The 23,544-nt window shown below is 41.3% G+C and overlaps 1 protein-coding gene across 5 annotated transcripts in view; it reads right to left on the bottom strand.

Moving 5' to 3' along the window:
* Nucleotides 1-16,297, bottom strand: part of GNE (glucosamine (UDP-N-acetyl)-2-epimerase/N-acetylmannosamine kinase) — a 45,881-nt gene extending 29,584 nt beyond the window's left edge. For 3 of the 5 annotated variants that reach the window (XR_003085719.2, XM_025172677.2, XM_015889682.3), the window contains exon 1: nt 16,151-16,297. Coding sequence is in view for 2 of the 5 variants with exons in the window: in XM_025172677.2 (XP_025028445.1) it covers nt 16,151-16,204 (54 nt within the window). In the remaining 3 variants the exon portion in view is untranslated. Of the gene's footprint in view, nt 1-215; nt 684-718; nt 738-16,150 lie in introns of those variants that run through there. The other 2 variants (XM_088130133.1, XM_025172679.2) reach the window with 2 other exon arrangements.
* Between the last annotated feature and the right edge of the window lie 7,247 nt (nt 16,298-23,544).

Genomic DNA, 23,544 nt, shown 5'->3' with positions numbered 1-23,544 from the left:
CTGCGGGGCCCGCGAGGCTCCGGGGGAAAAAACGCGAGCGCTGCTCTCGCTCCACAGAGACCCAGCAAGGCCTCGCTGAGGCGCCACGTCCGCCCAGGGATGCCTCCCTTCCCCTCCCCAGGACTGCGCTTGCAGCGGGTCATTCCCGCCCCGCCGCGCGAGCGTCACGCAAAGCAGACCAGCAGCGACCCCGCCTCTCTCCCCCTTCCCTTTACCTTTGTTTACGCGCCCCGCTCCCTCCCCGGGCTCGGGAGGCGGCCGCTTCGCGCCGGCGGCCTGTGGAGGAAGAAGTCTCCGCGCCGCAAGCGCCAGAAGGCAGCGGCGGCTACAAAAATGGCTCGCGCGCCGGCCTCGTAAGCCTTGAGGCGCGCGCGTGTGGCGGCGCTGTGCGGAGAGCTGGCGAGGAAGCCCGGGCAACCACGCCGGCTGCGAAGCGAGCGGCCTCACTCCTTCCGCTGCCGCCACCGATTCCTCCTCCTGGTAGCAGAGGTCGGAGAGCGAAAGGCAGTCGCCCCGCCGAACTCTTCTCCGTCTCCCGTCCGCCGTTCAGAAGCCGACGCGTGTTGCATCCCTAGATTAGCCGCTTCGGGGCTCGGGAAGACGAAAGAGCCCATTCAACCCATTCTTAGGGGGAAAAGATGTCTGTGTTAAATATACGCTTCCTCCAATGCTGAGGCCTTTGATCGCCTCAGAAGCTTTTCCTGCGAATCAGACTTACGCGCGTCTCTTCTAAGCCAGGCTTAACTGTGTTCTCTAGGACTGCTTTGTCCCTGAGTATCCGACTGACACCTAAACCAGGATGTCTGCAGCAGCCTGCTTTAAACACTCTTTAACAAATGTGGCAACCTTCCTCAACCTGCTGCCCTCCGAATGAATTCAACTTCAATTTCATATGGGGGTTGGGATACAAAATAAATCTATGCTCGCTTCAAAATGACCCTGTTGAATTCACAAAAGGCTTAGGGCCATCTTTCACTTTTAGCCCGAATGTCCTGTGAGAGTGAGAGCAGGACTCGCAATGCATTGTGCAGGGCCAAGAAAATCCACACAGCTGCTAGATGACAGCAGAGTTTTCTATATCTTCTAGCTGCTATCTTGTAGTCCCCTGGATTTTTACAACTTGAGGTGGTGTTGCAATCAATCAGAAAAAAGACTTCACTCAGAACTTGCCACATAGGTGCTGTTTGAGGGGTATACCTAATAATAAATATATTAATATATATATTTCAATTTGGTCACCGCCCATCTCACTAGGAAGAAAATATCCACCTATTAGAACAAGATGTCACCTTGTCCAATTAAAATTACTCTATATTTTTTTATCTATTAACACAATGTATATATACACATTGTACAAATATAAATAGCCTCAAATAGGCGGGGTATGCTCTAATTGTCAGACAGATAAAGAACAGTTATGTGTAAATGTTTAAAAAAGGACCAGTTTGGTGTATGGTTAAGGCATCAGGCTAGAAACCCAGAGACTCTGAGTTCTAGTCCTGCCTAACCACAAAGCCAGCTGGGTGACCTTGGGCCAGGCACTCTCTCCCAGCCCTAGGACGGAGGCAATGGCAAATCACTTCTGAAAAACCTTGTCAAGAAAACTGCAGGGACTTGTCCAGGCAGTCTCCGAGAATTGGACACAATTGAATGAGGAAAAAAATGTTAAAAAGATAAATCTATTTTATAACTGTGCTTATATTCCATTTCTAATAATTGAATAATGATACTGATAACGGATGATCTATTACTTGTAGGCATAAAATTACTTGTAGTCTAGGAAGGCCTATATGTCTTACGATTTGCTGAACACATGGTACAGAATAGTTATGGTTTAATAATTGATTATTGATTATGTGCCATCAAGTCTGTATTGACTCTTAAGTGGATGGACTTTCTCCAGGATGATTTGTCTCCAATCAGACCCTTCAGGTCTTCAGCAGAGCACTCATCACTGCTGTAATTAAGTCCATCCACCTTGCTGCTGGTCATTTGCTTCTTCTGTTTCCTTCCACCTTTGGCAGTAGTATAGATTTCTCTAGAACGGTGTTTCTCATGGCTGGGGGGAATTCTGGGTGTTGAAGTCCACACATCTTAAAGTTGCTAGGGTTGAGAAACACAGCTCTAGAGACCTAGGTCTTCACGTAATAAGTCCAAAATATGATGATTTGAGCATGGTCATTTACCTCATGTGAGATTCGTTCTGTGATCCTTTTGTTTTCTTGGCTATCCACAGAATTCTCAAAAGTCTTCTTTGGTACCAAAGTTCAGATATGCCAATATTCTTTCTTGCTTGCTTCTTCAAAGTCCAATTTTTACTTGTGTAGAGGGACATGGCAAAACCATTGCCTGCATGATTCTGATATTTGTATCTGAAAATCTTTTACAACGCCTTCATTGCTACTCTACCAAGTGCTAGTCTGTGGCATATTTCTTAACTGCTGATTCCTTTACTGTTGATAGCTGAACCTAAAAGTCAGACGTTATCCACCATTTCAGTATCTTCATTGTCAGTTCTAAGATTGGTTGCTATAGCTGTTGTCATTGGTTTGGTCTTCTTTATATTTAATCTTAGTACCATTTTTTTCACTTTGCACCTTGACTTTCATTACTAGAACTTGCAGATCATTTACATTTTCAACTATCATAGTAGAGTTATCCACATAGTACAGGTTACTGATGATCTGTCCTCCAATTTTAAAACTATTCTTCTTACAATCCAGCTTCCCTCAAAATATACTGTATTCAGCATATAAGTTGAGTAAATATGGAGAAAGTATATGCCCTTGCTTTACTTTACTGGATCCAGTCTGTTTTGCCATGTTCCTCCAGACTGTGGCTTTTTATCCTGTATATAGGTTTTGCATGAGGACAATGAGATGTTCTGGGATTCAGATTTTCCTAAGCAAATTCCACAGCATCATGATTTGACACAATCAAAAGCCTTTCTATAATCATTGTACATACTATATTGACTTCCTTGGAGTATTCTTTGGCTTTCCCAATTATCTAGTGGGCTTCAACAATAATATATATTGTTCCTTTGCCTTTTTTAAAGGCAGCTTGAACATCTGGCATCTCCCTTTCCATGTAGGACTCTAATCTGCATTGGATAATTCTATACGTTATTTTGCTAGTATGTGAAATTAAGGATACTATGTTATACAGGTTGTCCTCAAGTTACAACCACTCATTCTATGACCATTCAAAGTTGCGACAACGCTGAACAAGTGGTAATTACGACTGGTCCTTAAAGTTCCGGCCATTGTAGCATTCCTGCAGTTACATGATCAGGATTTGAGCCCTTGGCAACTGGCTCACGCTTATGACAGTTACAGAGTCCTATGTTCACATGATCACTATTTGCAACCTTCTCTGCTGGCTTCCCATAAGCAAAGTCAATGGGGAAGCCAGCAGGGAAAATTGCAAATCATTCCCATAAGTCGCTCCCACTGCTTTTCCTCTCAAGGACCCCCGCTAGGGAGTATGAGATCCCAGAAATCTCGTACTCCATAGCACCCTTCAGCCCACCTGCACTCCTTACCACACACCTGCCTACAGTATCCCCTGCCCACCACACTCATAGTGTGCACCTGCCTGCAGCATCTTCCCCCATGGCACCCCCCCCCCCCCCACAGGACCTGTATGCACCCCTGGCTCCTTGCCTAGGGTTCCCACCTGTTCCTGCTTAACGACCTGTGCGGTCCTGGGGTTTTGACAGCAACCGGGACTGCCAGGGTTGCTGTTGCTAAACAATACAGTCACGTGGCATTGCACTTTACAGCAATTGGGACTGGTAATTTCTATTGCTAAGTTAGCAATGGAAATTCCAGCCCCAATTGCCGTTGCAACCTGAGGACTACCTGTAGTTCGTTGTCTTCTTTCTTTGGTATTGGATTGTAGACTGACTTCTTCTAATCTGTTGGGCATTCCAAATTTGCTGGCATAGTTTGGTTAGAACCTTTATTGATTCTTCTTCTGCTGCTTTCTTGCTTCTATTTCTGTAGCTATGACATCAGTTCTTGTAGCCTTCCAGTTTGGTAACAATTGACGTGATGATCTAACTTCATCTTCTAGTACTAGAGTGGGGAGTATTTTCTAAGGAACTTTGGATGTTGACATCTCTACTGTTACAGAATTTCAGCATACTGTATTCCTTCCATCTTAATTTAATTTTCTTTGAATCACTTTCTCGCAGACCATTGACATCCTTTAGAATTCCAGTTCAAGGTTGGAGCCTCCTTTTCAGTGTTTTTGCAGGACTTTCCTTGCCTTCCATGTTTCCATCTTTGACATTATTATAATACCGTTCCTTGTCCTTCTAACAGAAATTCTGTATTAAGTTCTTTCCTGAGATCATTGTCTTTCTTAGCTTCCCTTCTCTTCTCGCCAGTTTCCACCATTTGTTCTGACATCTAGGTTACTGTCTTCTGTTTCCTGGCCTTTGGCAGTCTCTCTCTATTTTTTTAGTTTTATTTACAAATTACAAAAAAGTGACAACTAATGAAACAATCTTTAAATTTTTTAAAAATAGAAACAAAACAAAGAAAGAAAAATATCTTTTTAAAAAGCCCAAAGAAAGAAAGAAAAAGAAAAAAAAATCTACCTTATATATTAAACTTATCAGTAGTCACTGGTTTACTAATAGGTACCATATACTACAGTACTATAATATGTTCAATAAAACTATTATTGTAAAATACCACAAAGTCTCTGGCCTATTGCTTTGGTTAGTATAAAATAGTGCGTTTTCCAAAACAGGTCACACATTTATGAAAGCCATTCCTTAACATCTGGAATAATATAACTTTTCCAATTTCTCAGTCTCTTTTAACATTCATTCTTAACAACTTGTCCATTTCTTTGCTGTAATAACTGAGCTCTTCCACTTCCTTGTACCAGTAATATAGTCCATTTATTTTCTGTTTACTTCATCTAGTGATGTCCTTGTATATAGGTATCATTTTGTCTTCCTCAAATCCTTCTGTGCTCCCTTACCATGGTGGCAGGTTGCCCCTTGGAGGGAGGACTGAGGGATGCCAGGAATGTATGCCAAGTATATATATTCTCAGAGGTTCACCCAAGGCATGACGGGTATCCCAGATGCCCAGCTAAACCAAGCAGGGATCTGTATTGAGCAGCAGCAGGGTTTGAGGAAGATGCTGGAAGCAGCTATCACTTTAGTAACACTGGCAAAGGCATTATTTCACACTGCACGTTAGAAGGCAATGGTAAACCGCTCCTGTATTTACCAAGAGGGAGCCCATTTGGCGTAGTGGCTAAGGCACCACACTAGAAACCAGGAGACAGTGAGTTCTAGTCCCGCCTTAGGCACAAAGTCAACTGGGTGACCTTGGGCCAGTCCTCCTCTCTCAGCCCTGGAAAGCAGGCAGTGGCAAACCACTTCTGAAAAACCTTGCCAAGAAAACTGCAGGGACTAGTCCAGGCAGTCACCAGGAGCCAAAAACTTTTTTGAAGGCGCACACTCACATTTTACCAAGAAACCGCATAGCATAATAAAGAAAGGGACATTCCAACAGAGAGGAAAGTCCTATTGATGAGTTACCAGTACAGCCTTATTGACTTTCCATATTCTTTAAAGATAAAGTTCCTGGTAAATATTAACTCAAGGCATGTGTGCACAAACACAATTTGATTAATGATGCAATGTACACTTAGTCAAAAGGTCAGCCAGTGAATTAAAGTACATGTGCCCAAACAGTACTCTAGATGCTACAGCAGATTGCAAACGAGCACTGACTCATTAGATTCTATTTCATGCTATATTTGGAGCAATTGAATCACTATGCTTACGGTGCATGGGTCCCTATGAATATATAATTTTCACTTGCTATTTTTTTTTTTAACTCCAGTACAAGACAACAGAAATCAGTAGTATTTTAGTTAACTGTTTTGTCTTCCTTCTAAAAATGATGACAGAAACCTTGTCATTTATTTATTTATTTATTTATTTGTGCCTTCAAGTCAGTTTTTGACTCCTGGCGACTGCCTGGACTAGTCCCTGCAGTTTTCTTGGCAAGGTTTTTCAGAAGTGGGTTGCCATTCTCTCCATCCTAGGGCTGAGAGAGAGGGACTGGCCCAAGGTCACCCAGCTGGCTTTGTGCCCAAGGCAGGACTAGAACTCATGAGTTTTATATATATATTCTTCAGTTCAACTGAATGTTGATCCATTGGTTGCAACAGGAATTTACCGATTGGCTTGTTGCCCAAGCCTGACTATATAGGTCAATCTAAATGGCTAAATGGCCAGTTTGATGTAGTGGTTAAAGGCACCAGGCTAGTAACAAGGACTGACTGCTCATTGGAAGGATTGATACTGAAGCTCAAGCTCAGATACTTTGGCCACCTAATGTGAAGAGAGGACTCCTTGGAAAAGACCCTGATGCTGGGAAAGATTGAAGGCAAAAGGAGAAGAGGATGGCAGAGGATAAGATGGTTAGATAGCATCACTGAAGCAATGAGCATGAGACTGAGCCAACTCAGGGAGGCAGTGAGGGACAGGAAGGCCTGGCGCGATGTGGTTCAAAGAGTCAGTCACGACTAAACAACTGAACAACAACAACAATCATAATCTCAGGCCTCCGATGATTTTCTCTCTCTCTTACTTGCTCATTTTAATGTCATGATTATTGGAGATAAGCAATAGCAGTACTGATATACATACAATAAAACTCTCAGAAATAAGTCCTTTTGAATTCAGAGAGTCTTATTTGCAGGTAAGCAGATACAAAATACTCTAAGAATAGAATCACGTGTGATAGTGACTAATTGAATATAACCTATAATATCAGCCTAAGGATAACATGTCAGGCAAAATAACATGTCATATTAGAATACTTTGCATAAAAAACAGCTTCTAGTATTGAGATTTGTGAGTGATATTCTGACGGTTTGTATTTTCTGCTAAATGCATGCATAGAAAGGAGATGGTTGCTAGTTTGGGGAAGAAGAATATGTATGTTTGGAGGGAGATATTTAATCTTCTGCCTTGTTTTTTCAAGTTTCTACATTTCATGGAGAGAAAAGTGTAGTATATCCTATGAGAATGTTATTAATTTTTACTAATATAAAGTAAGGCTGTTTTTCAATTTCTGATTGGAATAAAAAATATTTTCATTATATATACAATCAATATGCTGACAAATTATACATTTTCCTTTCTTCTCTGCCTTCCCCCAGATTATATGAATAAACTTTAAGTTATGCAATGTGTTTGTAAGCACAATTTAAGAAAACTAGATAGAACTTATTCTGGTTTCAGAAAAATTTTGGCATGAGAAGTATTTAATCCATAGACGACTATTGAATGTACTGTCATGTACAAATAATGTAATCATCTTAGATGTGTAATCTGCAAAATGAGGTTCATCAGATAGAAAAAGGAAAGGCACCTGGCAGCTTGAAACTTTGACTGGTAATACTGTTTCCTAAAATAAATGTAACAGAAGTATAAATTTGAATAATGTCATGGTTTTCTCTATGATACAAGAATATTTGTTTTTCTGTAGGCGCAATGAATGCATAGGTGGACTTCGAACATTGAGTAAGCCATAAAGTGAATTCAACTATAATGTTGCTCAATATTTTTAAACTGGTAAAAAAATGAGGAGCAAATGATAGGCTTATAAGTAACTTCTCTCCCCCTTTTTCCCACATAAGTGTTTTTTTTTTAATCAGTCATGATGTAATGCTCATGAGATATAAAGTACTTCTATTTCTAATGTTTTCTGTAACTCTGGAATTTGTGCCCTATTTAATTCCCTTTTTGTATATTGTGTATTTATGAATTATATCAGTGCAATCTTCTTTATAAAAAGAAAAAAAAAGTTCCTTCGCAAGTTGCGTTAATGCAAAGCTGTTCTACATCAGTGTCTCAGTCCTGCAGTTTTGAAGATGCTTCCTCTTGTTCATCATATGCTTTATATCAAGGGCAAAACAAGTCTGGGGTTAGATTTATAGATTTCGCTATCCAAGTGTCATGATAGTCAATCTCCAAACAGGGAGTCTTGATTTTCTGTGACCCCACTCCACACACATTGCCAGCCCATCTCCCCCTTCTGCAAAGGAGTGGTAACTACAAATTAAGGTGCAGCAGCAACAACAACAAAAATCCTTGTTTTAGAGAGACATCTTTTAGATCCAAATAAAAAATGTTAACATGTGGTTCCTTTCAGCTTTGGGTAGAAACCCAAGAATAATAAACCTTTCCAGTCACTCTTCCAGGTATTTGCCAGGATCCTTCATTTGTCTTTTAAGGCCTGTTAAAGCAACTGGACTGTGCTAACAACAATATTCCCCCTTATTTCCATGATGGATACTCTTATCTCATCCCCAGCTCGTGGAGTTTTGTACTGTATTTCCTCCTTTTTTCTGACACCACCCAAGGACAGTAAAATCTGTTATGCTTTACTTCCCAATACCTAGGAGGCAGCAGCATCTGAAGGGGGTGACGGGGAGGGAGCAAATGACACAAGCTATATCCCTATTCTACCTGCATTATGGTGTTGCACCGTTATTCTGCATGCACACACGTATGAGAGAGGTAGAGCTTGGGGTTGGAACTGTGCAATGCTGCTTTCGTCATTTGATGGAAGGGGTGGATCTTTTGGGCATATCTGCTAGGAGGTGATGTCAGGTGACCAGTAGGTGTAATTGGAGGTATGCTTTGGGAGTGTCGGGTGGTACGGGAAAGCACCTCTACTCTGATCATTAGCCAACCTCCACTTCAGCCATTTCTCTCCCACTCTTAGCTTTCTCCATTAGCAGTTTCTTTCCTGAGCTCCTTTCAAACTGCTCATCCTCTCACCCTCTCCTTTTTGATTCCAACTCTCCAGGTTTACAACAAGGTTGAGAAATGAAACCCCCACTATTTTATTTGGGGAAGAAGAGGGGTTGTGGTTAATTTTATTTGCTGCCTTCCCTATATATTTCAGTTATAATCATTTCTAGCACTACGATCATTCATGAAGGTTGCCAGAAGCAGTTCGGTTTCAATTCTCTTGTTCTACAAGGCCTGTTTACAGTATGGTTGGTTCTGCCTCTTTCTTCTCTGCAGCTATTTCTGTCTTCCCACATTATCTGACATCATTTTAAACTTGGAAGATTCACAAGTGGGGTGTTTTACAGGTGTCTTCCACACTGGCTGGCCATATGCTGAAAGGGAATAGCAGAAAAGCTACAGGAGAAAACCAATTACTTTGTTGTAATAAGTGGCACAATCACAAGGCAATGACTTGGGAGGGACACACGGGCATTTGTAGAGGAGGCAATGACAACAGGTGTATCACAAAAATGCCCCAATTTATGTACTAGCATGAGATGTGAAACAAATATATAATTGCAGTTCTGGGATGATGTCATTGCTGTTTGTGATGGTCACCACTGGACAGAACCCCCAAAAAGCAGGATAGGGTTGATGATGAACACAGCAAATGTTATGCCAAGTCAATAGCGGGGAAAGGTCCTCAGTCTTTCCTTATTAGCTGCCATGTCTGAGTATAAAAAATGTACACAACACTCTTTCACAAGGTTGTTCCTAATAACCTGCTACAGCAAATATTCTACAACTTAGGCTCTCCTATAGTTAGGAGGGAGTTAGACAACCATGTCCCTAGATAACTATCTTCAGCAGCTTTTTATGACACTCTCTGTTAATGTTTAATCAATGCTATTTATTACTCTCTTCCAAGGAAGAGGAGAGAAAAACATTGGCTTTATGTCTCAGAAGGGTCAGTTAGTAATTGATGCGCAAACCTGGCCTCTACGCATACTTCCTTAAACATGATCAGGGTAAGAAAGTTGTATATGTATCTAAAATGTACAAAGGATGTTTCCACTGAAATACTATCATATACCCAATATAACACCCCCAAGAGTACATCTCACTTTTAACCAATTAAGAGGACAGAAGCCACCAGTATGCCTGTACCATCCCACTAGAAGTAGTGTTAAATAATCAAAACAACAATTTGTAGGACACAACATTTTGCTTTCACTGCCACGTCTGATATACTTGTCATACTACACAAATTGGCAATTTTCATTATAACTTTGCCTTCAGTCTATATCTGTGTTAAAATACAAGAGGAAGAATTTGATACCTAGAGCTGAAACGAAGACAGCTGTTGGTAGAGCTTAATTTGGTCTCATTAGGACCAGAATGAACCACATTAATTAAAGAAAAGTTTTTTTCAATGTGTGCAGAATACTTTGCATGCACAAGTGAGGAACTAAAGAAAACTTCTTTGTACTGGGATTTTGGAAGATGCTTATATTGCAGAGAGAATAAGTTAAGGTAGGCTGATTTTCCTCTATCTCCCTTCTCAAAAGTCACTCAAACTGTCACATTCTTCAAAACCTTAATCCTTAAAATCTTTGTTCAGAAATCTTTATTTATTGAATCTGGGTTCATACAACAGACTAAGCCATCATTTGTTGAATGAATCACAAATCACAGTGGCTGGTTTTAGCTTAGTCAACTTATTTTGGCTTAGCAAACAAACAAAGTCAACTCATTTTGGCTTAGCATGATATCTGTGCCTGAAAGATGTACATACAATTATAACACGGGCGTTTCTATTACTCACTCCCTTAGCTGGCAAGCATTTACCAAACACTCATACTTGTTATCCAATGTGTTTTCAATAAATATCAATCATGACTCCCTAAACAACCTAAAGAGTAGTGGTAGCAGCACAGACAATATGGTATATATTGATTTTAAAATGTTTCATCTGCCTATCAGGAAAAATATTGGATCATAGTACGGCCATTAATGGCATCCTGACTAGTGTATACATTTAGTACTACTGATTTGTGCATTTGCAGGCCATCTTTAGATGCATACCTAAACACCTCATGTGCTTAGTGGCCTGTAAGCAATCCAGCATGACAACTTCAAGTAGTTAATGGTCCTACAAGATGAAAAGAAAAAATTGCCAGTCAAAGCAAGGGGACTGGGGTTGAAGAGAGTCTTTTGTGCAAAAGTTTGACTGGCTATGATGCACAGAAGATTAGGGTGATTGCTGGGCTGAAGTTTAATTCCAGTGATGACTGTCCATCAGTATTATTGGCTCCAGTGAAGAGGCAAGGATAGGAAATCATACATTTGGGGGAACAGTAGTTGCTGTGTCTCACCCTTCCCTCCTCTGTCTCCAAGGAGAAGCAATGCAATCCTATTCATTAATGAGTCTCAAAGGTTGGTTGCATTTAGAATTGCACTGTAAGAGCTATAAAGCATGATAATGATTATTCAATTATTTGTCAAGAGAGACATGACCATCCTAGATCTTCTACTTAGCAAATTCTCAAAGCAGTTTGTATTTTTTTCTGTTTGCAGACTTCAAGTTTTCCTTGTGGCCAACCTAATTCCCTGATCCAAAACAAATCAGTAGAGCTTCCTATAATTTATCTGCAAGATTGAAATGTAAGAGACACAGGATATTCTCCTGAACGCATATTAATATGTCCACATTGTACAACTCATTTGTCCTTGACCTCTACATTGGCCACGTTCTCATATCAATCCTCACTAGATTGATGGTTCCAACTGTAATTGGTAATTTGTTTTAAACTCCCTCCATATCAAGGAAGTAACGTTGAATGAACAATTACCTTAGTTAACTAGACTAATTTAACTGCTGACCATTCCAATCTCTCTAATCAGAAGTGGCCAGTCCATAACTCATGGACTGTATGTGGCCCCATCAAAACTTTTGTTATAGTTGTTGCTTTTTAGCCATGGTGCCGCTAAGATTGTGCTGCCAAAATCTAGAAGTAAATTCCTAAGCCTGGGTAGATAGGCTTTACACCAAAGACCTCTTCCTCAAAAAACTTAGGAAAAGGTTGAAAACTCCTGGCCCTTCCTCTATGTTGTGATCACTGCACTGCTGACACTCTATGTGACTTAGCTGCTAAAAACCTAACTATTGTAGATCCTGGTTGCTGACCCCTGATGTATACTACTCATAGGGAAGCCTGGTTCCCACACAAACATTGTATGGGTACTCAGTAGAATGTTTTAATAACATTTCATTCCACATTCTTTTGTTTTAGCAAATCTTCTCTCCCCCTTCCTGTTTCTCTTCCTTTCTTTGATGATGTCCTTTCCTGGCCAGGCGAAGGGGAGGCAGGACAGAATGCAATCTTGTACAATGTTCTTAACACCCAAAGACTTATCCTACTGAGAAAAACCAGAAATAATCATATATTTTCGATACTGTCCTCTGAGCCCAATTAAAGGATACTTCAGAGTAAAGTGAGTCTGGAGTTTAATAAATGGTGTCCAGATTGTACTTCAGATATGGAACTGTAAGCAGCATTAATTAATCTCAGGAAGACTAAATAGCTTATCCTGACCCCGTGTCAGTGCACTGTGTATATCTCTTAACTGGAGGAACGCAGACAACATAATATTGGCTTGCAAATAGACTCTAGGTTAGAGATCCTAGTTTACACAGATGACCATGAAGCATGTATGGATAAAAGGGGGCTTTGGTTGCACTTGTAGCATACTGATTGAAATGTACCAAAATACAAAGGTACCGTTCTCTTGCTGCAGGGAATGCTACAAATGGGTACAGATACATTTAAGGCTGATAACCTAATCTACTCCTTCTCTATCTTCCTAAAAAGTATAATGTGAAAGCCCTAATTCACCAAAGCCATGATGGATGGCAGAGCCAATATGTAGAGGCCCATCTGGTGACAACATAACATCTGAAATATTATGACTTGGAATGTAAGGAGGAATAAATGATAAACAGCATGAATTAATGACCAAAAAGAAAAAAAATAGATAAGATGGAGTTTGTGAAACTAAGAAAAAGGAGAAGGATATAATAACTGAAGAAGATGGTCTGATCTACTGGAACTGATGAATAGATGACACAGGAAATAAAGGTGTAAGTTTCTTTATGAATGAAATCGCTAAATAAATAAATTTATTTATTTATTTATTTATTTATTTATTTGTATGCCACCCATCTCCCCTCGAGGGCGATAACATAAATATATGTTGAAAGGATGAACTGATGTCATCTTGGGTATTGTGAATGCATATGAAAGTAGGAATTTATAAGTTGGTCACATTTACCTGCATGTTGCAGTACATGGTAACAATGGAAAAAACAGGAATGAGTTTTGATGAAAACTGCACAACATTTTAATAACTGTGATCCAAGTGAAAATATAATTCTGTGGATGACATGAAATGAAATGAAATGAAAATGAAAGCTCAGGTGAGATGAGAGAGTACAGAAAAAGTGATTGAGTTACTCCGAGATCCAAGAATGAATTAGAAAAATATTCATTTACTCTGTATCTGTTTTTTAAAAACTCTTTTCTTTTGAATATATGTTTTAAACATCAATACATTCATGTGTGCACATGAAAAAGGAATGAATCAAGTGTAATTGATGACATTGTTTTTGATGAAATATTGAGAGAATCAATGAAGAATACAAAGGTGATGATGACAACAGGCTTTATAGTATATGTGTGTATATGTGTTTGTGTATAAAATCACTGCAAAATCAGAGATGGCAAGGAACGGTTAAGTTTAGAATAGGCAGATGAAATGCAGAGCAATTTTCATGAGAATAAAAAATGGTTTTGGAAGTGGGTGGAAAAGGCTAAACAAGGAGTCTCCAGCATGATAAAATTATCTGGGGTGAAACTCAAGTAAAAAAATGCTGGAAGGAGTATTTTAGAGATTTCTATGAGAATGATAAAGAAGTGTAAAAGACTGAAATTGAAATTAATGCTATGTTAGTGTCCAAGAAAAATAGATGACAAGGAAATAATAAATTCTGTGACAATGTTGAAAAATGGTAAGGCTGTAGATGAAGATGGTAAAACTGGAGAACTGTTAAAATATGGATGCAGTTTATTTAGCAGTGAATGTCCAGCTCACTTATTTGTTAGCGCAAAAACTGCATCGGTGATAATTAGAAGATTGGTGCTATTGTTGCCAAACCTTATACAAAACACAAGATAGAAAGAGTTAATTCAAAACCTATCTCCACAGAGTGGGATCAAAAAAGTCAGGATGGAAGACTTAGTCACATGGTCACAGCCACCATCTTGACTTTCTGATCCCTCCTTGAAGATGTCCCTAACGGAGGGATTAGTTGTTAAGTATTCTGGAAAGTTTAGCAGCATTTTGATTGAAAGTGTCCAGGAGGTAAGAGTGAGAAAAAATTGGAAAGTGCACTGTGCCTTTATCCTGGGTGGAGGGTGTGCAGACCAGATTTTTGCTCCTCAGCATGTCACTGATAAATGTGTTAATCTGATAAAATGTATTGCACAGTTGTTGATTTTTAGAGAAAGCATATGATAAACTGAATAGGCTTGAATTAGAGAATATTTTATGTGACTGTAGTTGAAAGTTGCTTGTTTAATATAGTAAGAGACCTCTATCATGGAAATAAAACATGTGGAGGAAAAAAATTGAATGATAAGCAAAAGTTTCAATGCAGCAGAGAGTAAGAACAGGATGTGTGATTCCCCATTCATAAGGATGCAGAGGTACATTGAATTCCATGTGGTCCTTGCAAGATACAAGCCCTCTCTCCATCCACATCATAACGGTGGGAATTTTGCTTATTTTAAATAAACAATATTTATTAAAAATGGTTTATCTTTCACTTTTTGAGATATCCCAATATTATAGTTCTTCTCAATGATCAAGCTGCTATACACTTTAGGTGTTGTTCTAGGCTTCAGGTGAGTACTTGGGGGCAGGGAGTAGGAGGGTGACAAATGGGGAATTCTCCTCCTTCAGACCTACTGCAGATCTCTGGATTCAGCTGAAGTGCAATTCCCAGAGGCCCCAACAGCATGACCAGTGGTGCCTGGAGCTGTATTTCAGCAATATCTGGCAGGCTGGGTTTCACCTTCCCTATGCTGAAAGCTCTAGTATACAGATTTTGGGAGCGGGGGAGGGAGGGGGGGATGGGGCTGTTCTTCCAAGTCCATTCAATAGGTCTGAGTAAGTAGATATAAATGCTATTAAATACGTGTATTATTCTTGAGCAGAGGTAAAATATATACACGAGGCATAATGTAATAATTTAATAAGTTCCTCCCCCCATCCCACCCTGCAAAACATTCTCCTTTCCAAGTCAGAAAATACAAATAAATATAATCAGACTCCAATAAAGTTGGGGGTGGGGGACTGTTAAATGATTTCTACAGAAAATTCCTTCCTTCCTTCCTTCCTTCCTTCCTTCCTTCCTTCCTTCCTTCCTTCCTTCCTTCCTTCCTTCCTTCCTTCCTTCCTTCCTTCCTTCCTTCCTTCCTTCCTTCCTTCCTTCCTTCCTTCCTTCCTCCCTCAAATTAGAAAGCACTGCAAGCCTTTCCAGCTAAGTCCTAGTTTTGACAAGAGAGAGATGGACGGGAGGAGAGGGTTGGCTGGGGTCCCCAAGGAAAGATCTGAGCGCTAGTGATACCGAAGTAAAGCACGTGGGGACAGCAGCTGGAAGGAAGTCGCGGGGATCCCGTGATAAGCACCCTTGAACTTTTCTCAGGAAATTGCCAGGGCTCGGCTTTCCCTACCGTTCAGCCCTGCCTGGCACCCCCTTTCACCGCCCACCCCGAAGATGAAAGGGCTGCTGAACAGATCCAGAACAGATCCAAATCCAGATTGTCTTTTTTCGGGAAAACCCCGGCAGAGCAGCCGCCTCGCCCAGGGATGGGGAAGAGCTTCCTCCTTCCCGCTTGCATTTCTCCAGACCAGAGCCGGCGAGGAGCCGCACCGCCGCTCTCGGGCATCACATCGCTCCCTTGTTGTCTGGAAGGGAAGCCGACCTGTCTTTTTGCCTGCACCACCGGAGAGCAGGCAAATCGGAGCCGAAGGGAGAGCTCTCCATATTCGTTAACGGGCTCGGGGTGGGTGGGGGGAGTTAGGGACGAGTGTCGTTTTTCCCATCTGCCCAGCCCGCCGCCCTATTTGGGGCAGCCCCGGCAGCGGAGGGCGCAAAGCCGAGCAAGCGACCCCGCGCAACGAGAGCCCATCCCTGGCGACGCACGCCTGCCTTCCCCCGCTTGCCTTCCGAAGGCTCTCCTTCAGCCAACCCTCTTCCCCGCCCGCAGTTTCCGAAACAAAAGGCTCCCCGGAGAGCCGGCTTACGTGGGGACCGAGAGGGCTTTGCGGCGTCCAGCGTCGCTGCTCGTTGCTCCCCATCGCGCGGAGCTGGGCTTTGCCTTCTCCTCCTGGCTGGAGGGGCCGGGCAACTCTTGGCTCTCCCTGGCGAGGCTCTGTCGGGCACCTGAATTCCGTGCCTCGCGCTAAGCCCGCCCCCCATTGGAAAGTCGCTGAAAGAAAGAGATTTCACTCATTTGCCGGTCCTTCGGCAGCAACAGGATGTCAGCTGAGGCTATATTCCAGATGGAAACACAGAGTTGGGCTTTCCTCTGGAAAGCACCTCTTAGCATTGACTCTGACGCCTGACGTTACCTTTTCCTCCAACCCAGCTCTTCGGACTTGGCATAGCAAAAAAAACCCTTTCCAGCCCCCTGGTGCCTTCCAGAATATAATGCCCATTGCCCCCAGCTTGGGGCCAGGTAAATAAAAATGTCTGATCCTGGCATCAAAAAGACTGTAAAGCAGAGTTTAGGTGTACCTCCTAGGGAAGAAGAGGCAGCCCAAAGCCTGAATGTTAGTTACTATTTGAAGCCCTTTGGGGATTATGGAAAGCACTTCTGAGAAGGAACAGGCAGGCCCTAACTGGGTGATCTTAAGGCTGTTGAGGTGGTACCAGTCGTGTGTTTTGGGCAGTTCCCTTATTTACATTTTCAATGAATGTTACTCCTCAGGAAAAGGGTTTAGAGTTGCAGCCTCCATCAATTCAGCTTAGTTTGATTAGCTCAGAACATTTATTTATCAGGTAACATGTTTTTAATGATTGTCTAATACATTCTTAGAATATATTCTATTATGTCATCTGCAGTATATTCCATTTTTAGAAGAATATGAGACAGCTGGTGGCATTTTAGAAGATGATTTCTGGCTTGAAAGGGCATCCACAGGAGTAGAATGCTGCTATGGCTGAAGACTGGTATATCGCATGCGTGCATTGTCTCTGAACAAAGAAAAAAAACCCCTGTATTTGTGTTTTTGTTTTAGTTTCATGATGCCTTTAAATCCAAGTTTGCCAGGGGGCGTGCCACAAGCTAAAGTAATCAAGTAAAATTCTGAGCGGTAAAACATAGTACCTCAAATGCATTACCCTAAATTGGTAAAATAATAGATGGAAGAATAATGAAATTCCCACAGGGGAGGAATGGACTGTAAAAATGTCAGAATTGGCAGAAATGGCAAAACTGACCTATTTGGCCAGAGAACAAACAACAAAAACTTCTTTGAAAAACCGGAAGCCTTATATGAAGCCTTATTTTTCTTGCTGAAAGAAGAAAAAAAGAATGGATGATTTTGGATTTGGAGCCTAAGAAAGATGGGGACTCAATAAAGGGGTGAAGGGAGGAGGGACGATAAGAATGTAATTATCTGTTGAAGAGAAGGTCGGAAGTCATCTGTATGTTTCTTAAATTTAGTTTTCTTTTTCTTTTCTTTTCTGTTTCCCCCCCCCCCTTTTTCTTTTGGTGTGTTATTATATGAAAATTTTCAATAAATATAATTTTAAAAAGTGGTAAAATAATAAAACGATAACAGCAGCAGCTTCTCAAGGAGCTAAGGACTTTCAGAATAGCAAATACATTCTGAGCAACAAATAGCAAGACCATTTAAAGCCTAGTTGATGAAAGCATGCGGAAGTATAAAAATGCATTCCCCTTCTGCTGGAGAGGCAACCAAGTGGGCACCGAGAGCGCTTACTTGAGAGGGTGCTGCAAAGTTGCGGGGGTGGGTGGGTGGGGAGGGTGCAGACATTGTATGCCACATTTTAATGCAGGAAGATACCTGGTTCAGGGCTTCTGAAGATGACTTTCAGGTAATAGGCTGTCATTTCTATCAGAAGCAGAGGTGTGCAGATTTAATGCATTAAAGCCACAGTAATTAAGTCTAGTGACATGTCCAGACACACTGACAGATTTGCAAGGTCCCTGTTCATGTACTTTGAGTTTCTTTTGATGGTGCCACCATTCTTCACTAAGAACAGTTCTAACCGTACCATTTTAGAATGAATAATAGCTGCATTTCGGCTTACCTGTTGTTAAGGCGTTTATGATGGAGATGAAGGAGAGCCAGTTTGGAGTGGTAGGTAAAGGCACCAGGCTAGCTGGGCAACCTTGGGCCAGTCACTCCTTCTTAGCCCTCGGACAAAGGCAAGGGCAAATCAATTCTAAAAATCTTGCCAAGAAAACTGCAGGGACTTGTCCAGGCAATTGCCAGGTGTTAAGACTGGCTTGAAGGCAGAAATAAAAATAAATAAAAGTGGAGATGAACAGCGCTTCTCCTCTCTCCTTGAGAATTCAAGGGCCCTACTCTCCCTTGCCAATTTATTTCATCAGAGCAATCTGGTAAGATGAAAGGCTGAGCGAAATATTGCCACCAGTGAAGACTAACATCCATTAATCTGGGGTCACCTAGCTTGATTGAGGACTGGGAGCTTTAATAACACAGTGGTCTGGGTCTTCCTTACAGACTAGAGGAAACTAGGTGTACATAGATGCCAAAGGAATGCTATAGTTCTTCAGAATAACAGCAGGACAGTGTTTTTCTGATGCTTAGCGGTAAGGAAGTCCTGGAGAAATCCTGAAACGGAGAGAGGTAGATCTCAGAGGAGAAAGGGTCTTGATTATGAGAATCCATGCCTTTAACAGCCTCTCAGGGACAATGAATGCACAGTCTTTACCCTTGCTTGTAATTATGCGTAGCAGCAGCACAATCATTCAAGCAGGTGGTGGGGTTGGATCAGCTCCAAGACCAAACTGCTGATTTACAAGGCTACCCCTCCCTTATATTGTACGATCAGCTGCACAATCAATATGTCATTAGTTGCCTGCAAACTGCATTATATAGATTCAGGCTGATGATCTTCAAATGGTATTTCACGTACACCTTTATTCTAGCTCCTCCTTTAGGATAGCGTAATTGTTATAAAGAAGGGTTCCTAAAACTGTCAGTCTGCAGAGCAGTGCTACAAGGAAAAAAAATGTATATAATAACTAGATATTTTCCCACCCTGGCTCGCAGCAGTCAGGCCATTTGTCATTCGGAGATCATAAAGTTCACTTAACTGTTCTATTGCTCTAATGAGATGTCTGCTGCAAGAGTTTCAGGCAAATAATTCTTGATGGAAATTCATTTATCTGCCATTATTGCTTACTTAATCTTACCTTCTAGGACTAATGTTATGGACAGGCAGAAAAGCTGCACAGTGTAATGTAGAACACAAGCCATATACTGTCACTTGTCTTTATAAACAACAGCCAGGGAACTAGGCATTGTGGTTTGAAAACATTCCTGAAAATTCTGTTGAATTTTCAGAAGCTAGTAAAGTTGCTGGGTGAGTGGGGAATATTTCATGAAATTTTCCATGTCCACCGTTAATACAATAACAGGGCTGAAAAACAGACTAATACATATAGAGATCTACTTATAAAACAGACATAATACAAGCCATACTTAGCATAAATGATAGACTTCAGCTTTTCTTACTGGAGATACTAGGTTTCCTTAGTACAGAATCTTGACTCAATTTTTTAAATATATAGAAGGCAGTTTATAGATTAGTCATGTTGGTGATCAAGCAAATAAAAAGAAAAAAAATCTTATTAGTGAGTATCTTAACCTGTTGCAGTCATTCATATAGAAAGAATTCATATGCAGACTCCTACTATTGCCACCTAAGTGGCTTAAAACCAACCAATGGTTGGAAATGCTGTTGATCTATTTGGTAGCATGTTTAATTCAGTGTCCATACTGCTCAACAAGCCGTTCTGCAGTACTGTAAATGTATAAGTACTAACTTACTTTCAGCAAGCCCAGAATGCATATTAAAAAGAAGCGTGGCATCAATTGTGCTCTTGTGGACACCATCTTGACTTTTTTGACCTCTCTTGAAGACACCCCTAGTTTTCAGTTTAGAAAGTCCCTGCATTTTTCCTGCTAATTCAGAGGGAATCCTGATAACTTTCCATCACTTACCTAGGAAAAATGGTCTTACTACTTACTGACACTTGCTAATATGGGCTGATTACAAGCAGGTGCATGTACACTAAATCCCTAATTCCTAAAAGCAACAGACTGAGCCAAAACCCAGAAGCAAAATTCCTTCCTTACAAGCAGCTGCTCTATTCAGGGGGAATCTCTACCCCATCCTCCTGCAAACTATGGGAGTTTATGGGAATTGACATTTAACATATCCAGAGAGCATCACCCTCTGGAAACAGTTGTGCTATTCTTTGGGGATTGCAAAATGCTTTAGCTGTTACCTGCTCAGAGGAGAGGATTTTACACCGAGGGTAGCCTCCTCCAAGCTCAAAATCACTTCCAGAAGGAAAGGACCAAAGAGAGAAAGTTTCTCCCCAGCCTTCCTGTTTACACCTCCTCTCCCCCACCACAAACTGTGGGATAGTCTTGTGATCCCCGGCAGGAGACAAGAAAATATTTAGAGGCAAGGCAATTGAAACTCTTTCCACAAGGCAGAAGGCGAAACTGTGACTTTTGGAAACTTCCTCCTCCCTATCACTAGGATCTCTTGGCTGGGGGTGTGGGGACGGGGGAGAGAGAAAGCAACTGCTTGGGTAACTGGCTTAGATGCACGTCAAGAGAATTCTGGGCGGGTTGCTCAGGGCCAAACTAGGTGGGCCAGTTTTTCTAGTTTTTTTTTTCCTGCTTTGCTTGCCCATTCTTGGATGGCGTCTGTCCATTTTAACCCGTTGAAGCCTCAGAATTGCTAGCAGGGCATAGCTGGAGGTCATGTTTAGTGAGACGGAGGTGAAGGGAGGATTGGGGGAGACAGCAAGACTGGGCTGTGCAGAGGTGGCTGACAGGTGGGAGAAAGGCCTGGAGCGGATGGCAAATCGGACCGCGCTCATCCCTGGCTTTCATTGCCTGTGATTTTCTTTTCACTGTTTCTCAGATCAACCTTCCTCTTCTCTTGGTTCGCTCACCTTCTGAAGGAGATAAACACCCGCCCAAGATCTACACCACGTCTCCACTCCAGTGTGTGTATGTACCTTCAAGTCAATGTCGACTCCTGGTGACTGCCTGGACAAGACCCTGCAGTTTTCTTGGCAAGTTTTCCGGAAGTGGTTTCGCCATGCCTGCTTCCCAGGGCTGAGAGAGAGGGACTGGCCCAAGATCACCCAGCTGGCTTTATGCCTCAGGTGGGACTAGAACTCACCATCTCCTGGTTGCTAGCCTGGTGCCTTAAAACCACTACGCCAAACGGGCTCTCATCCAGTGTGATTGTGGTCTTATTGTGGGAACCCTGCTTTGTGTCAGCAGACCCCATTGGTATCATCTCTTGAGCCCACCCCTATTACAGGAGCTAATTCTCCTTACCATCTGTCTGCCTGCTCTCATATGATGCCACTGGTCTGTGCCCTCCTGCATATGCTGCCTTCTAGATAGAGCAGGACAATCTGAAAACAGCACCGATCTGTCCTTAGAAAGCACACTATTCAAAAACCAATTGGGAAATCATTTGAATCCTCCTAGTTCACTCTTGTCCCTGACCTCAAGGTGGTCATTGCTATTTATCATTCATTCATTCATTCATTCATTCATTCATTCATTCATTCATTCATTCATTCATTCATTTTTAAATCAATATCAGTACAGCCCTTCTCATGAGGATAAGGGAGTGGGGAGAACAGATTAACAAGAAGGATTCCGGTGCCAAAGGAAGTTTTAAGTAATTTAGATGTCCAACGGTATTGTGTAACGTTTAATGGAGACAAAGAAAGAGTATGTTATGTGCTACTTGCTCACCAATGGAGTAATGTCTGGGATTCACTCACCTAAAGTTTTGTGACTGGCCATTGGCAAGATAATTGTCTACTCATTGACTGTGTTTCACTTACCCTTCATTTAGCTGTCACAATTCCAGCCCTGCCCTGACTTAGATTCCCCCTCCTTGTATTACTATCACAGGAACTCCATATGCATCTGAAGTCCCCCCAAAAGTTTATGCTATATTAAAAATTTAACAGTGCTGTAAGACCCCTGCATACGATAAACAACCACATGCTAAACATTTTTCTAAAGCGTTTTTTTTTTTTTTAAAAAAGCACTACCTCCTCCATGTCGCATGGTCCAAAATATTACAATCCAAGAACCTGTTTCTCTAACTACCTCATCCTTGTAATGGGCAGTGTTAGTTACAGATTGTCAATGCCATTTAATCAACCACATCTCTACTTTGTATTTATGACATGGATAAATCACATCAAAAGACCTGTCCCTGTTCTAAGTCATATTATTTATATTTATATTCATGCTGCCTTCTCCTTCTGGCCAAAACAACAATTCAGGATTACTTTTCAATACCGAAAGTTGCATTTGAGAAGGAAAGAAAAGCAAATACCCCAACATCATAAAAGCGTTTCTCTGGGCTACATCTAAATAAGTAATTCTATATCTGGCTACATGCTGGGGCATGCTATCATAATTTTTTACCTGCTAATTATTTTTTTCTCTTGGCAAATTATGAACCCTTTCATGCATTTCTTCATGTGGGGCTGAAGAACAACTTCTGTCATTGTTATTTGTAGTCATTAGTGATGAATGAAACTCCAACTTTATTTGTATATTAAGTACTAGATTAGGAAATGTTACTTAAGGCTCATTACGTGTATGTCTCCCATGTTATACAACCATTTATTAGAGAATGTTGGGCTAATTCAGGATATAAACTATACATCACCAACAACAGAGCTGATAATATCTGCTCAATTAATTTAAAAAAACCCTTAGGCAATTGTTTTATACCTGAAGGTACCTAGCACAATGGAATTCTAAGATGGTTCAAAGCCAGAAGGATTTCTACAGTGATTTAACTCGCCTATGGCTAGAATTCAAGACAGATAACAAACAGAGTCAACAAAGTTCTCAAGATAAGAACAAGTGGCTGGGACTAGAAATAATGGATTTATAAAGAACCAAATGTCTCAAGCCAATTATTTTCAGACTGCTATTGGGCTGCTAGATCAGATAATCAGTTTTAAGTCTTGATTTGGCACGTGTTGCCTGCAACTTGCTGCAGCAAGCAGTCCAGGGGAGGAGTATCCATATCTAAATCGTAAGGCCTATTTAGTCTATCTAATGAGGTCTTGGTGAGCAGCTCGACCACCTAGATGTGAGCGGTCTCCAGAACTTCATTGACTTCTGCATCAGCAGCATGTGTGGAAAACAGCTTTGGCACATGCTTCCCATTTGCTGGGTGCAGTACTTTTGCTATATTCAAGAAAGACACGTTTTAATCAGGGAAACTGAAAGTTTGGGGCACCCTGCTTTTCTAAGCCTGCTTTGATTCTGGTAAATTCATTGTAACAAAGAACAAATAAGTAAACCCTGAATGAAGTTCTCCTATACATAATAGGTATAATTTTGAGGGG

The sequence above is a fragment of the Python bivittatus genome, unplaced genomic scaffold (assembly GCF_059951505.1).
Source record: "Python bivittatus isolate LINGU-HERP-01145 unplaced genomic scaffold, Pbiv_v1 ctg000850_np1212, whole genome shotgun sequence".
NCBI classification, from domain to species: domain Eukaryota; kingdom Metazoa; phylum Chordata; class Lepidosauria; order Squamata; family Pythonidae; genus Python; species Python bivittatus.
The sequence above is the reverse complement of the archived record's forward strand: the minus strand, read 5'-3'. Positions and strand labels throughout refer to the sequence as shown.